The 16,892-nt window shown below is 44.8% G+C and overlaps 1 protein-coding gene across 3 annotated transcripts; it reads right to left on the reverse strand.

The window, feature by feature from the left end:
* Nucleotides 1–431: 431 nt before the first annotated feature.
* Nucleotides 432–9,105, reverse strand: FZR1 (fizzy and cell division cycle 20 related 1; the record flags this gene model as incomplete). 3 transcript variants are annotated; one of them, XM_082010968.1, is made up of 13 exons in its annotated part: nt 432–473; nt 1,370–1,462; nt 2,300–2,404; nt 2,486–2,719; nt 3,616–3,800; nt 4,471–4,573; nt 5,055–5,120; nt 5,330–5,513; nt 5,935–6,017; nt 6,474–6,601; nt 7,003–7,066; nt 7,828–7,953; nt 9,037–9,105. In XM_082010968.1, 13 exons carry the CDS (start codon nt 9,103–9,105, stop codon nt 432–434), a joined length of 1,482 nt encoding a protein of 493 aa, XP_081867094.1. The 3 variants fall into 3 exon arrangements, with proteins under 3 accessions (XP_081867094.1, XP_081867093.1, XP_081867095.1); XM_082010967.1 differs by having other exon boundaries at nt 1,361–1,462; XM_082010969.1 differs by lacking the exons at nt 5,330–5,513; nt 5,935–6,017.
* Nucleotides 9,106–16,892: the final 7,787 nt, after the last annotated feature.

The following is a 16,892-nucleotide window of genomic DNA, read 5'->3' on the forward strand; positions in this document are numbered from 1 at the left end:
CAAGAGGGACCCAGAGCAGCATGTTAAACCCATTCCCACAGAGGCAAGGATACTCTCGTCTCTCCTAAGAGGGGACAACACAGCAGCTGGGATGGCCTTGGTCTGGTCTCAGTGGTCCAAGTCATACATGCTTTCTCCACTATATAACATGAGGGTTGGAAGATGCTGGTTTAGCATTTCTCTTGTACCTGTTCCCCCTTTACAAAGGATGAATCCGTAAACCTTTGGCCATTCCCTCCCCAATCCCATCCCAAATACTGCCCAGCGTGGTTCACAAGCACGTATTTAATTAGCGTCTGTTGGGTCCATCCTCCAGTCCCACTGGTACTCCCTCCCCTTCTGGCTGATCGTTCGGGGTTCCACGCACACCAAGGTAGTGGTTTTATCCTGGTATGTCAGGCTGTAGTCTCCTGGGTCGCAGTATATGGGCTTTATCGTATCCTGGTGAAGAGGTTGAGAACAGATACAGACTCCTGACAAGAAAAGACAAAGCAGGTGCTAAGTACTCCACAGGTGTACTGCGGCATTACCCCATGTGCTTTTGTGCTTGGTTGTGGGATTTTTTTGGGGGGGTTTGTTTGGTGGTTTTGGGGGGGGGGGGTTTGGGTTTTTTTTAAGTAAAATAACTGCTCATCTGGTGAGGTATCTCTAGCTCACGGCGTGATCTCAGCTCACCATTCAAAGTCCAATACCATAAATATTCCCGTTTTTTTTTTGCCACTGATAACAAGGAGCAGGGCAGGCAAGTACGCCGTTCCCACAGCTTTGCAGGAAGCTGTACCCCAGAGCCATCAGAAACCAAGGGGACACCCAGCAGTGAGCAACGCCAGCTCCCCACAGCTCATTCCTTAAGATCTCTGCCATTCTCCGCTGCCTCTGCCAGACATCCAGAAAAGCTCTCAGAGCATCTGGCACAAACCGCTTTTGGTGACAGTGAGTTGTCAGTGGCAGCATCCACGATCCCATTTCCATCCAAGCCACCATTTTAAGCGGTGTGGTAAGGAACTAGAGGATAATCATCTCTGAGGACTGGGTCAGTTCACAGCAGCATGCTAGCAGGAAGGATGGTGGGCTCAGCGTGAGCTCCCTGAAACGCTGCTACGTTCAGCAGCCCTGTAATAGCCAGGAGAAGGATGTTCTGTCACACTCCCTTGGGCACACAGAGGCAAGCTTTTTTTCATCTGATGACTACAAATCCCTTTATATCTCAAAGTTTAACCCTTCACCGCATCCAGCTCTCGATCTGCAGGATATGGTGAAGAGATCAGAGGCAAGGCAGCAGAACAGAGCAAACTTGGACGGAATCCATCCCCAAAGGCTGAGCCTCCTGCAGGACACAGCTGCAGCCATCCACACCACACATCCTTACCTTTGTCGAGCGAGTTTTACTGAAGACATTCCAGAAGCGCAAGGTTTCATCTCCAGCTCCTGTAACTATAGCCTCCCCATCAGGGGACATTGCCTAAGGCCAAGAGAGAGCAACCTTTAGCATCAGTTACATTTTTGAGGTTGAAAACAAATCTTCATTGGAAGATGAGAGAGATTTAACTCTCCTTCCTACTTGGCTGGTGGTAAGAAGCCGAACAACTGCCTCTGCTTTCATGTGCCTTATTCAGCCTCAGTAGGTGCCAATTTGAGCACTTCCATCTTACTTATGCAGCTGTGGAACACATGGGTGGAATTATCATAAAAAAGATTCTTGTGCTAAGAAATCCAAGCCATTTGTAATTGAGGCTATTCCTCCCCAGATTATAAATACGTGTTAAGGCAGGAAGTGTGATATGACTGGCATTTGCCAGCTCTTAGTCAGGTACATTGGAATCTACCTCACGAAACTGTATCAGCATATTTATCATCTCTGTTATGAATCCGCTGAAAGCCCTAAGTAACAGTAACAAAGCAGGTACGAGATCAATGTGGATTAACTGCACCAATCATTTTAATGACAAAATAGGAGGAATGAAAGCATCAAATTCTTCCCCGCTGGCAGTCACTAGTGAAAAAGTCTACAAGTCTTAAGGGAACAGGAAGAGATGCTTGTGCTTCCTCAGAGTTTTGGCAGGCTTTGCTATTCATTAATAAAGCCTCACATTTCCATAGCAGCAAATCAAAGCATCCCTTGCAGGCAAGGAAACCAGATACAGAGCATTTTTCACTGCTTGTAGGGCAGCATTCATACCTCCACCTTGACTTACAGGCAGCTTACAGTGCCACTGGCGCTGTGGCTTTGTGTCTCATCTCGGCACATGCACAGCCAGATAAGCAGCTACAGAAGTTTTCAGACATGACCATCACTTACCAGATACAAGACTCGGTACGAGTGCCCTGTTAGCTTTGCTACTTGAGTTAACGAGGGGTATTTCCAGACGAGGATCTGGTTCTGCGAGTATCCGTGGGTACTCACCTGAAAGGGGAGAGGAAAATGCACATCATGCTTCCTAACACAAGACAGCTCAGCAGCAGGACTGCACAGGAAGGAACTTACTAGCTCGTTGGCATGTTTCGACCAGGCCAGGTTGCACACTTGCGACCCAGTGTCAATGCACTGCAAAGGCTGCCCGGTGAGCGTGTTCCAGAAGCGTATGCAGCGGTCAGCTGTCCCACCGCCAGAGGCAAGGAGTCCGTGCTGGTGTGGAGACCAGGCAATAGCTTTTACTGCTGCAAGATGCTCTGTGTATTGTTGGACAGGACTCAGACTGGAGTGATTCCAGACAAGGAGCTGACGGAGAGGAAAGACGTGATCAAACTTGCGCTGCAGTCACGTGTCTGCAACACCCACAAGCCATGATGTTGCACTGTGACTAATGAGGGCAGTTGGGCAACAAGATGATTTTCCACAGCTCTGCCCAAGCACATGCATTTCCACTCTGCACCTGCAGCCCTGAAGCCAGTCCCACCCTGCCACCAAGCTTAATGGAGGAGCCATTCCACCACTGGGCCATAAGGAAGCTAACAGTCCTTAAGTTACGCTTATGGAGCCAAAGACACGGTGTCACTGAACGTGAACTCAAACCCTTCTTTTGTCTTTATGGCTGTATTGTTCCAGAACACATTTAGAAATATGCTCAAGTTCATTAGCAGTTATTCTGAGCAGGAGGAATTCTGTACAACCATGCTGTCACACAGACACTGGGCAAATTCACTACCTAGCAACCCGCTCCAAAGGGCTCGGAACACTTTCTCCATAACAGATGCTTCTTCCATATGGTGCTCAGTGAACTACAAGCCTGCATTATAGGTACTGGAACTTATATAGCTCTAAATTCTGTTTCCTTCTGCATACATAAACATTATTGAAATGAACTTGACTATATGCTACCTAAACAAAGTCAGGAAGCACAGCTTAGCAGTAGCTTTGTTGAACTCAACCCCCTAAGCCAAGCTATAGATTTAATTAGCCAAATACAGAAGCAAAATTAAATTTGCCTTCTTAATTTTATTAGAGAGAGGAGACTGAGTAGAAGCTTAGCATGATTTATGTTTGGACACAGTCCACCAACCGAAACAAAAGCCCCTTTCAGAGAGGCCAAATATCTTTGAAGAAAGGGGGTCTGACATTTCTAGATGAAGATCTAGAAACACTGAGCCTCACATGACTCCTTGGAAGTACTATACCTTATTATCATTTCCTCCAGAGGCCAGAAGCTGGTGGTCCGTAGACCATTTGAGCCCACAGACCTCCTGCCGGTGGCCCTGGAGCCGCCGCTCAGACTGCAGGGGTGGGGTGCGGATGTCCCTCTGAAGGATCATCCTGTCTCGACTCCCAGAAGACAGCTGGTCCGCGTTCCATGCCAAGGCACCTGTAACGCAGGCAGAGCGTAACAGTATGTTGTGGGAGTCCTGCGGGAGCAGGTAGGCAGAACACAGCCACCACAGTTGCCAAGGTTTTTTAAAAAAAATAAAAAAAAAAGATCAGTGCTTACAGACCTCCCTTATATCCACTGTCTGAAGTCCTAGAATAGTGTACAAAGAAAGATTAACCTGCACAAGCTTACTGAAGGTATCACTAATCCCATTTCACAGTGCAGTAAAGCACACAAATAGGACTCAGAAGGTACCCTGACTTCCCAAACCTCACTCCAGTGTTCAGATTCAAAACGCCTCTGACCAAAAAAAAAAAAAAAAGTCCCCGCAGAATAAGGGAACTGGAAATCTCAGTGTAAAGCAGCCTGCCTGCAGGGCTGAAACCGGAAGCCAGTAGCAGTGAAAAAAGATGTTGTAACCAAACCTAAAATGCCTCAGACACAGAGGAAACACCTGTTGTAGTACTCAAACACCACCACACCCAAGATCAGAACACCACAATTATTAGATGATAATATTTTTAGGACTGCTCAAGACATAGCAGTGGATAAATATCAACTCTGGTACTTTGAGTTCTGGTATTTCAAGCAGATCCCTCACTTACAAGGAAACAGTTCAATCACGAAGAAATGAAACATGTGAAACCTCTGCCTCCCACCTCCTTACCGACTCTGGCTGTGTGCCCCTCTAGCATGGAGAGCTTTTTTCCTGCAGCTGCATCCCAGATCTGTACAAAGCCCTTGTGAGTGCCAACAGCTACCAAGTTCCCCTAGACAAACAGAAAACCATGATCAGTAACACCAGTAAGTAAAGACAGACTTAAAACAAAAGCTAGAAGCTAAGGAAAAGACTTGAGATAAATCCCACAAGATGGAAAGCATCCAGAGTTCTTCCATCTTACATCTTTTCCCTACTGAGAGGGCCAAGCAGCCTGGCTGGAATGTATTTATTGTAACATCTTATTGACAAGAGCTGGAGAAACAAACAGGCTCTTTCCCCTCCCACACCTCTTAGCACATGCCTTGAGAACATCAAGATACAAGAGGTCGCTCTCTATCCCCTCTCATTTAGCAGAGAAAAATAGTGCACACTAGAAAACACATTTGATTTGTGGTGCATACAGGGAGTTTGGGGAAATCCAGGAAAATCACCCAAGAAGTTAAAATCTGTGAGGAAGAGCTATATGGCTACAATGATAGTGTCTAAAACACAAGCATTTCAGCTGTCATTGTTGACAATGTTATACTGACCCGTTCTGACCAGCCCACAGATGTTACAGAATCTCCTTCCACAGAGAGATCACACAGTCGGGTTACCTTGAAAGCAGGACAGAATGGAGTAAGAAACACTTGTTATTGTCATACTACACTATTAACTGTCTCACAGACTAGTACCTAGGTTGGGACAGAGCGTTACAAGTGCTGAATCCCTCACCCAGTACATTCCATAGCTCTGAAAGATGCTATAGCTGGAAAAAGCCTATAGCAACAGGTACTTCCCTCTCCAGACACTGATGATCATTTACCTGGCTAGTACAAGCACTCCACAGGTAAACACAAGTCCCGAGGCCAACACTGAGGACGTTAAGAGAGGACCAGTCCACCAGATTCAAGTAGAAGTCGTCCTGCAGCTCTGGGGCATCCAGCACCTTGAAAGGAATCTTTGAGATCTTCCGTGTCGGTTTTCGAGGTGATCTTAGCAGCTTCTGACTGTTCACCAAAACAGATATAAAAACAACTACAGGACCTTACACATCACAGCAGATGGGAGACACAGATGTAGCCACTTTTTAGAGCATGCCTGCATTTCTACAGAAATGCACAAAGAGGCCACAAAATTCTTTCCAGCAGGTAAAACTGGAAGGAATTAGGTTCCGCTTCTATAAAGGAGCTAGGGAGCAAAAAGGTAAATTGACTACTGAAAGTTGGCCAAGATGTATTAAGTATCTAGGCAGGTTGGGAACCTGCAGAAACTCCTAGAGCCTGACTGTCCCTACTTATTTTCTCCCCAGATTTCCAAAACCAATTCACATAGCAATTTTGGGTGCCTTGGAAAGAAGCCCTGGAGAACCTCACTGAATCTTCTGTCCCAACCCTTCCCTCCTCACAGTCTGTGAAGAATCATTATTACCTTTTGTTGCTGACAGGAGACAGGGAATATGGTGAAACCTCGTTGCCATCATCTGGACTAGAGCGTTTTGTGCTGAGTGAATACTGCATAAAGAAAACACATCTAGTAAGAACACCAGCATGCCCAAGACCCAGGGGATCAATCGCAACATGCAGTGGTGCCCCATGCCTGCCTAACTCTGACACCCACAGTTAAGGCTTCCCAGACTTTTCAGTTCCTCCCTTTTCCAGGTGCTCTGGAACCATACAAAAACCTCATCTCCACTGAAGTCCAAAGACTTGATTTGGTCATTTACCACACTGCCCAAAAAAACTTGGTTCCAACTCAGCTTCCCTGACAGTACAGAAATAGGAAGTACATAGCTTGGTGCAGATACTTACGTTCTCTTTACAGGCCACGAAATTTTGTTATCAACAGCTTACCTTAGTCAATACCAACATAAACTCGCTTGCACTAGCGGCTTGGCAGAACAGTCTGCTTTGTTCCGGTGACGCACGTGCGTGACCTTCATTGCTTTTAATGCAAAGTAACCAACTTACAGTGAAGAGAGACTTCTTCTCCGGGGTGGATGGCTGGAGCCTCCTGTCTTCCGTCTGTGGGTCTTGCACCTTCTCAATCCCTGCTCCTAAGAGTTCGTTCTTCAGCAAGGCAGAGTAAGCAAGGCCATCTGTGAACACAACGAGCGCTTAGGCAGAGAACTCTGAAGCAGCAAACAATTCTGCAGGGAGTGCCAGGACCACATCTGCCTGACTTGTACATTCACAGGGCCTCTTAATAAGCCTGGGGCCCCAGTTTGGAATCAAGATTAGCAGCAAGCTTCCCCTCCTTCCACTCCATTAGGAAAGTGCTTCCATGGCACAATAAATCAAGGGATACAAATAGCCTCTCGCTTCCCAGACGTTCGTCAGAAGCCTGGTATTTACTCTTGTGATGTGGGCATTTCCTAACACACCAGCACGAGTTTTTGCATAAGCATGAAAGTGCCAGCATGCCCTTGATTTCCAAACTTGCCAACAGTTTGAAATAAAAGCTGGAGGCATGGTACAAGTGGTAGAAAGGTGTCCTCACCTTTGCCATTGTCCGATGTAGCATCCTTCGCTTTTCTGTTTTGACTTGGTGATTTTTCATTTTCCTGAAAGGGAGAAACATGCTATCACCATACAGAAACCTCAAGATATATGGTAAAATAACAAACAAAGAAGTCTCCTGGACTGGTGAGACCCCACCTGCAGTGCTGCATCCAGCTCTGGAGCCCTCAGCACAGGAAAGACATGGACCTGTTGGAGCAGGTCCAGAGGAGGCCACAAAAGTAATCAGAGGGATGGAACACCTCTGCTGAGGGCAGGCTGAGAGATCAGCCTGGAGAAGGGGAGGCTCCAGGGAGACCTTACTGCAGCCTTCCAGTACTTAAAGGGTGTTAGAAGAAACACAGGGACAGACTTTTTAGCCGGGCCTGTTGCGATAGGACAAGGGGTGATGGTTTTAAACTACAAGAGGGCAGATTTCAACTAGATGGATGGAAGAAATTTTTCACAACGAGGGTGGTGAAACCCTGGCCCAGGTTGCCCAGAGACGTGGTAGATGCCCCATCCCTGGAAACATTCCAGGTTGGGTTGGACAGGGCCCTGAGCAACCTGATCTAGTTGAAGCTGTCCCTGCTCATGGCAGGGGGGTTGGACTAGATGGCCTTGAAAGGCCCCTTCGAACCCAAAGATTCTATGATTCTATGGCCGCAAGGGCAGCCTGTTTGAAGACATGCACTCAAAGGAACTCTTTTGGTGCAGCAGAAGACCACGGTGCACAAAATAAGCAGACCAATTATGCCAGCCAAAACAAAATGCACCATTTCCTCACTTCCAAGACTGAGCTGTAGGGGAGGGAAGTAAAACTTACATTTATTCTGTGGAAGTTGATGCTCCAGTTGGCCCCAGCTCTTGAAGGAATGAATCTGTCACCATGCTTACTAGGAGAAGACATTGGAGAATTGGAAGGCGTCAGGGTTCTTCTCATCTCTGCTACCTGCATTAAAGAATAAGACACACACAATAACAAGTGTTGATCACAGCAGGGGTCTGAAAAACATCAATGAGGTCTTGTCAAAGCTCTATATGCTTAAGTAGAAGAGCCAAGCATTAGTTTATCCCCTTAACAGAATGAGTAAGCACAGAGTCCAACTGTCATAGGAACTTCTGTCAAAAGAAGCAATTAAACAGCCTCTTTCTCACTGCACCTTCTCAAGCTGACATTGTCAAGGCAGACACGTGGAAGGCTGGAGTGGGGCTGGCTCCTTGCAGGGTGAGCAGCAGATTCATCAACTGCAGTCACATTCTTTTTCATAGAGTAATTTATGTTGGAAAGGACCCCAGCTGAGAACAGGGAGAATTTCACAGTTACATTGAAGGTCACAGCCCCATCCAGTTGATTTTTTAGCATCTCCAAGGACAATGACCCCACAAGCTCCCCATTGCAGTTTTTCGATGCCCTGACTGTGAACATTTTTCCCTAACACCTAACTGGAATTCCTTCTGTTGCAGCTTCTGTCCCTTGCCTCTAATCCTTCCACTGCCTATCTCTGAAGAGAGTCTGACTCCATTTTCTCCATAACCACCCACCACGTAGTTGAAAACAACAACTTCATCCCTCATCTTCTGAGCCTCAGTCTTCTCTAGGCTGAGCAACACAGGTCTCATCATCTTCCTGCTCCTGATCATCTTGGTGGCCTCCACTGGACTTGCTCTATCTTGTCAAGTCCTACAGTTGGTTTGCTTGTTAGACCCCAACTGTTTACATTCCACACATATTTACTGAGATTATTTCATAAAAAGGTATATATTGATACATAAAAGTATCTTTACTCCTTTTTGCAACCTGAACTGACTTTATATGTTCAAAAGTTTTGTTGAAGTCAAGTTATTCTGTTATTCCTAGAAGAGCTCAGGAACGACATCTGCTCACAGCCCATGAAAGACTAAGGTTTGCTTCAAAGAGGTCCCATCTCTTTGAAAAGCTCAAGTGAAAACAGTCACAGGCAAGACAGACTGTGACTGAGTCTTAATAAAGACTGACAACTAAGGCCATTTAGCATAGCCCATTTGCACTTACGCAAGGCATTGTGTTTTCATTCTGTATGTTGATTTGGCGTAGGAGACGTCTCTCGTAATCCTGGTCCATGGTGGAAAGCAGAGGGGCTGGGGAGTTCAGAAGGCTCAGGAATTTATATTCATGAAGTTCAATCTTCAATCTGCTGCAACAGACAGGGGAAGAAAAACACAAAAAATATTACACCCCTTCACATAGAAGCAGCCTCTTCAGAATCTCCTAAAAGCCTGTTCTTCAAACTTGAGACCACTTTTCCTATCCAGAGCGTTGGTATCAAATTTGTGTGATACAGCACAAGACTCCTAAAGAAAGTGCTTTTCTGTATTTTTGCCCTTGGTTGCTGACTCGCATGAGCAGGCACCCAGCATTTTGTGTCTGGCAGGACCTCAGCAGGCAACCACCACAACTGGAGCAGACTGCGATACGCAGAACAGTTCACATGAACTGCAGCAGTACAGTTTAGCGAACCTTCGGTACTCAGGCATGGTAAAACCAGACACCTATAGCCTATCCCACCACAGTCAGAGCCATGCCTCGAGCCAGAGGCATGACAGCAGCGCACACCACTATGCTGAAGCTAGCTGGGATACTTTTAGCCATGTTAGAAGTACTGCAGACTTCCAGTATCACACACTGCAGGAACACAGGCAGCTATGGACTAGGTAGCCCCCTGGGTTAACATTCAAGATCTGATGCCCATGCTGTCCCAAATACTCCTCTTGGCTAGCATAAAGCTAGCTCACTTATGGCTATACAGTCTACAAGCAATGTTAAGCATCTTTCAAACATGCATTTTGGGATAGAGCTGCTTCATAGCCTAGGTTTAAATTACAACATGCATGTTGTAAAAAAAAAAAAAATAAATTAGATAACACTTCTGCAAGGATATGTAGTCACAGCCCTCCTCTGAGCTCTGAAGGGCACAGACCAGCATCGTTAGTGCTCAACCTCCCCAGCTCATACACACCTCATGCTCTGTCCACCGCTCACTTTGACACAAAAATGCCAGCGCCACAGTTGGTCTTTCAACCCAAGATAAACATCTTCAAAGAAAAAGGTGGAATCTAACACACATGCCACACAAAAAATCCCCATGATACACAGGCATCTGGAAGCTGTGCAGAATGTAAAGGGATTTTCATTTGCTATTATTGTATAAACATTTACAGCATCTGGCTGGAGTCCCAGCTACACAAATGGAGTTGCCTCAAGATACAAACTTGTGGCAAAGTCCAGGAAGTAACAGCACACAAATGGCTGCGCTGGGAGAAAGTTGTCCAGGGACAAGCTACACACTGCCACGCTCAGGGCCTGCCACGAACTGCCTTCAGCTTCCTCCGCCAGCAGGTAAGGTTTGCTCTGAAAAGGTTCACCTCCAAGAACAGAAAACCTACCCAGGGTTCACCGTTACAAATTGGAGGCAAGTTACCAAGTTAAAAGGGGTGCAGCAGCACATGCTATAACCCAGCAAGATGTGATTAAGTAATTACAATATTCTATGACATTAGCTTGAAAGCAAGATAAAGCACACAAACTCTGGATTAGTCACCTATTAGCTAGCAGTGCTACCTTCCTTATATCCAAGCCATTTGTTAGCACTGAGACTGGGACTTCTTACAAATGCTGAAATGCAGAGGCCTTCCTTGCCATTAAGCATGCCAACACTTTTACAGGAGCATCCCTGACATAGATAGTGCCAAGTTGTTTCTGAGTACACCTGCTTACCTCTGCCACCTCCTCCCCCAAGCTTTTTTCTTTTCTAATTTAATACATTTCTCCCATATGTTCTTTCAGACACAAAACTGGAAAAGCTACTGAATTTACCAGGAATCCGCTTCCACCAAATGAAGAGTCAGAGATGGCATTATTGTGAGTGAAAAGTTAGAAAAGTCTGTGATGTTATTAACAAAGGAGGTTAAAAAACCCAACATAATGCATCCCATGTCAAACACTCTCCCTCACTTTGTAGTTTACGTACCACTATCCTTACCCATGATCTTCCAAATCTATCTTAGAAGTCAACAGGACCCCTCAAACCAAGCATTTCAACAAAATGCTGCTCCCCCCACCCCCTCCCCACCCCCCTTTTTTTTTTTTTGAACACCATGAATTTGAGAGATCAGCTTGCAGAACCCACACAAGGAGCGTGATCAGCTAGGGAGCACCATACATTTGAAGCATCCTCCCAAAATGGCTCAACACAGGATTCGTGAGAGATCTAGATCCAGTTACATAGCAATGTGACATTTTTAATTCTGGATACAAAACACATTTGCTTTTAGAGCTTTTCATTTGAGTTCTTGTCTACACAAATTTCGACTACAACTTCTGATCAGAAATACAGCATACACAAAGTGAACAAGAGAAGAGACTGCATAGGCAGAACAAGGCAATAATACTGATAAGCCCCAAACAACCTTTTTCAGGTTTCTGATGCTTCAGGAAAAAAAAGTATCAACATAACATTAATTGTATTTTAATTACCAAGACATCCTTTACCCCCCTTTGGCCCTGTCTAAATTTGGAAATATATTCAGTTTTCACATTTAAAAGTACTCCTGCCTTTGGCATTTGTAGAGTCTCTCACTTTCATCAGCACTTCTCATATTTAACACTTACCCACCCAATTACCTTCCAGTTTGAAGAAGGGCACAAGCAATTTCTGGAACAAAAAGGGGTCAGGGACTGTCTGGCTCTTGCTGTCCTCAGGTAGGCCACATCTTTAACTGACAGAGCCAACACAGCCTACGTTTGTTACGCCAACTCCAACACTTGCTGAGAAATCCAGATCGGTACAGGCTGCCTCTCAAGCAGAGAAACAATTCTGCAAAATAACTGCATCATTTCCCCGCCAACCCTGGCATTCTGCGTGCTGGCTTATAAAAAAGCAGATCCATACTGAGAAAAAAAACATTGAAGTATTTGAATACATTAAGGTTGGGTCAATAAAAAGAACAAAACGCACTTGTTCAGCCCTATAACTTTGCTTAGAAATATTGTTCTGAAAGTAACGCAAACTGATAAAATTCAAATTTAAAAGAAATTCAAAGATAGGACATAAGGTGCATGAAGAAAATAAAGTCAGTCAGAATACAAATTCTTCCCTAGGAATCAAAAAAACTCCAAACCACACCTTTCTTCTCCAAGCACAAGCTACATAATTAGTAACAAAATAGTATCCAAAAAGACTATGTAACACACATGGCTCCTCAAGATCTTTTATTTTTTCACCTAAAAGAGAACTTACAGCCCACATACTCCACATACTGGCAAAGCCTTTCTTACTTGCTTCAGGGGAAATGGAAAGCCCACCCACTTCCCACAGACAAATACAGAGTTAGCAAGAGCCTACCTAAAACCAGAGATGCTACCTTCTCTTTCGGCCTGTATTTAATGGCACAGGTTTTGAGGTGAAAACATGTCATTTTTCAGGTGCTGAATACTTACAAGCTCTCAGGAGGAGCCCCACAATTTACCAAGGGGAAAAGGATGGAGTAAACAAGTACTTAGTCCTCTAAGTCATGAGCAGCAGGATTTGAAATCAAACCCAGATGTCCTGCTTCCCCAAAGCCAAAGTTTTCATCTTCCAACGATTTATTTAAAACCCATTACTAGGCAACACTTGCAAATCAACAAGTTAAAGACCTCAGCTGGCAACAGAAGTGGCAGTCCATCTACCCCTGCACCTCCTTTGTGCCAGCTCCGGCCCTTGCCCGACCACGCCACGCGCCAGTTTAGTTCACCGAGGCGACAAAATACTAACTTGGCCCCAAAGAGCAGACCCTTTCTGCTGGTTTAGTAAGCAGCACCTCCACCTCAGCCTGGAGCATTACAAGAGTATTTCCATTTATGGATTCTTCTATTTCCTAGACTTTTGAACAAGCTGTACAGGGGGGAAAAAAAAAGACAACTAAAATATAGCATTTTTGCTATGAAATAGTCAAGCCTATGACAAATGCATCCAGATTCACAGCACTAAAGCAGACATCAGCAAGGAGCAAGATACTCTGTGCTTGGCCAAGCTCAAGCAGATGTCATCCACATTTAACCCAGCGGAACAAAGTTTACATATTATGCCAAACAACCAGTCCTTTCAAGTAACTAGTCCCCTTTCAAAAACAGCAGTAGTGCAAAAAGCTAGAGACTTGTGTAAGTTTTACCAATATTTACCTTTTAAAGCTACAAGTATGCAGCTTCCTATCCAGCAATTTACTAAGGTATTAGCGTGAAAAGCATTTATAAAATTAACCATTTACAAAAGTAACCCCTACAAATGGAAGCAGGTAAAGCTTTATTTCAAAACAAAATATAAGCTTTGTTGCCTCGCACTTGTCAAAGAAGATTGTTCACAGCCAGGTATGGCACAGAGACCACACCACCAGCGATGACAAAATTACTTAAGTGTTACAGTGACACAAGACACCTCCACCCTTAAGCTTCACTCTTGAAGGCAGCAGAGATTTTTCAATACTCCACCAATAAACCAAGACGCTGTATTAATTCAAGAACCATCACATTGCATCACTGTATTTCAGAGCGTAAACATATTGCTGTATGTAACATACAGTAGGTGACTACTCTTCACTGAAGGTCCTGCAAAAATCCATGTTATTTCTGTTTCCAAAGCATCCTGCAAACCAGCACCTCCTGCCCAGGGAGCTCGCAAACCCCTTTATACACTTGCTACTATCAGCTCTAGAATGTCCCTATTCCAGAAATGCCAACTTTTAGATGACTGACAACAGGCATAAACTGAATTCAAGTTTGATTTGAAAAGCCAAGTGGCTCAAAGGCATAGCCAGGACATTGTTTTCATCTCCTGTCTGTACCGAGCCTCCCAGTAGGTACCAGTAGTATAGAAGCTCAAGATGCTGCAATTCCATTCTAAGCTTAGGACACAAGCGGTACGCACAGCTATCTGTGCCTCCTTCCACCTCCGGCATCAGAAAATACCACCCCTTCCCCACAGGCAAGGGCCCAACCTGTAATTCAGATTGGAGGTGACAAACGTTTGACTTTATGCAGCTCACTGCACCGCCACGTGCGTCCACAGACAAGCTCCAAGAATTCCCACTGCCCTCCAACTCAGCTTCTGAAGCTTATTTAAGGCTTTGTGTCTACCTTTTCAAAGCAATGTACAGTCCTACCAAGATGACAGAGGAACTCTGACCAGCAAACCCCAGGGCAACAGTGCTAATTTAGGACACTCAGGTCAGAGTGCTGCAGAAAGCCTGCGTGAGCCAAGGATGAAGCATTCACGACAAAGACCTCTGTACATGACACGGACTTTTTGTGTGCCAGCAGGAACTCAGGGTTGTAACACCTTCAGGAAACAGTAAAATCTCTGGAAGAGCCTTTAGTAAAAACAAACACCCCTCTCCACTAATAAATCTTCTCAGTACACCATTACAAGCCCAAATGTTTTTCACCAGGATTTTCAACAAAACAGTTGTTCTTAGATGCAAGCCCCCATCTGAGGGGAACACTCCAGGAAGTTTACCAAGAACATCGCTACCGCTGGCTCTTCTACGTGGATGATGCTCAGATATCACCATCGCTCTCAGCACAGATGTTTTTCCTAAATCCCCCTTCTCTCCATAACTGGAAGAAAAGAAAGGAGTCAAGTCTGCCATGCTGTACTCAAGACGTACATTTTCAACTGTTCAACTCAAGACTCAAATATGAGTGTAACAGTCAATTACAGAGATCAGACTGTCAGAGCCAGCAGCTCCCTCCCACACCATCTGACGGGTTTCCAAGTTTACTTCAGCCAGCTTTTAATAAGTCAGGAGAATTGTAGGTTTGTTACTTTAGCTTCATATAGATGACATTTTCATTCAATACACATCTCACTGCAGTGTACAGTAGTGTGTTAGGAGCACAGGGTTAGCACAGGGTTTATCTAAGCAGACATGACAATCAGGTACTTGGCAGGGGATATTTCAGAAAATTACCATTAAAACCCTTTTTATTGCCCACAAGTAGTGATTATTTCATCTTTTCACCATGCTGCTCCATAAATAAGAGGGCTACGCCTGCTCCCTGGGAATCCAAAATAAAGTACAAAGTCTTCAGCAGTGCAGGAAGCCATGTGCTAGGAAACACACAGAGCGTGAAAACTTAACACATACTCAGTGAGGGGTCACCTCTGTGTCACCTCTTGCCTGTGGGTCAAAAGGCAATCTCTGCATCTAATTAACAGAAAGTCTTATAAGAGCTTCATCTATTATGAAAGCAAAACAAATAAGAGGCAGCAGAAAAAGCACTCTCTGGTTTTAGAGATGCAATAATTAGCAAAGGTACCTGGGTTAAACACCATTTGAACACCTCTTCCTTTTTGGCTGTTACAAAGGCTCGAGTAAAGCTCTGAGGATGAGTTAGAGATCAGGTTCAGCTCTGGCAGAACATGCTCGAGAAATACCAAGTGCAGAACAAGTTCTGCTACTCCCGTTTGCTCCGCTGCTCCTGTGGATGTAATGGAATGGGTTCCTGCTTGGCTGTGCCTTTGTGCTGGGGCAGAGCAGGCATGAAACACTATCCCTAGGTGCTAGTGTTATAGTGCTATATCTGCAGGTGCTAGAGAATAACACATACAGTGGGGAAGGCATTGGGTACAATTTCCTCAAGTTATTACTTGACAAAGAGGGGATACGCATTAACCTTGCCATGTTCTGCTTTGAGATTTCATCTCAGTACATGATGTAACCTGTGCCAAACTGACACGCCTGGATGCTGCCACCCTTCCCGACACCCGAGGCAGCGGGAGCAATCAGAAAACCACACCGCCTCCTCCGTACTACCTCACCACTGAATCTCCCCTCGGACACAAGAGCTGAGCTACTGGCAGTTGCCAGCCTCTACCAAGGCAGCTGGCCAAGGAAGGAGAGGGCAAGTTGCAGCAACAGCACTTCTGTTTCCATTGTCACCTGATGGCAATTTTCCCCACAAACACACATTTTGGACAAGTCACTGGACAGGAGAAATGGAGGTTCTGCTTTCAGCTGCGCATCAAGGAGCACATGATGGCACTTTGGTGATTACCTTGAAGATATTTACCCATTTATTTATTCAGCATATCGTGAAGTGTTTAATAAGAAGGAAAAGGGGATGGATGAAGTACTTGGACCTTAGGGATACAGGGTCCTTAAAGGTGGAGTTTTTCCATGTTAGCCATTCCAGATGCAAAGACGACTGACTTAGGAGTAGAGGGAAGCAAAAGAGAAAGGCGACTGTATGCATTTCATAACATTTTACAGAACCTTCACGGCTTTTGGTGGTGGGTTTTTTTTTTACTTTATATGCTCTGTCTGAGCACGGCAATTTTTCATAGAGCTGCAAACTTTGATAAGATTCAGTTTCCCTTCAGAAAAATACAAAAATTCGCAAATACAGTTGTCCAATTATCTTACACCTCAAAACAAAGTACAAACAACTAAGAGCACCAGCTCTAGATAAAATGTCTGCTTTATCAAAAGCCTTATCAGAAGTCAGTGCACTAAAAGCCAAGATTAAAAATTCACCAGCAGCCTTGTCCACGGAGCCTTACTGAAAGGGCCAGGCGATTCAAAAGTCTGCTTCATCACAACATTTAAGCTACTGATGCTGCAATGGTGCCCCTGGTCAACACACGAAAGAAAGCAATAGAATTTAGGAAATGCAGCAGCTTCAGCCAGACTCAGAAAATTCTGCTTCTGTATTAATAATAATAGTAACAATAAATATAATAAATAAAAACCAGTCTTTAATATGAGATATTGCTGCCAGCAGGGGAATTGCTCTGTGAAGAACCTTCGGCACAAAATACTAGGCTACCATCATTAAACACACTAACTCGGTAAGAATCAGCACTTCACATGAAA

The sequence above is a fragment of the Phaethon aethereus genome, assembly GCF_964289735.1.
Source record: "Phaethon aethereus genome assembly, chromosome: 26".
Lineage (NCBI taxonomy): Eukaryota > Metazoa > Chordata > Aves > Phaethontiformes > Phaethontidae > Phaethon > Phaethon aethereus.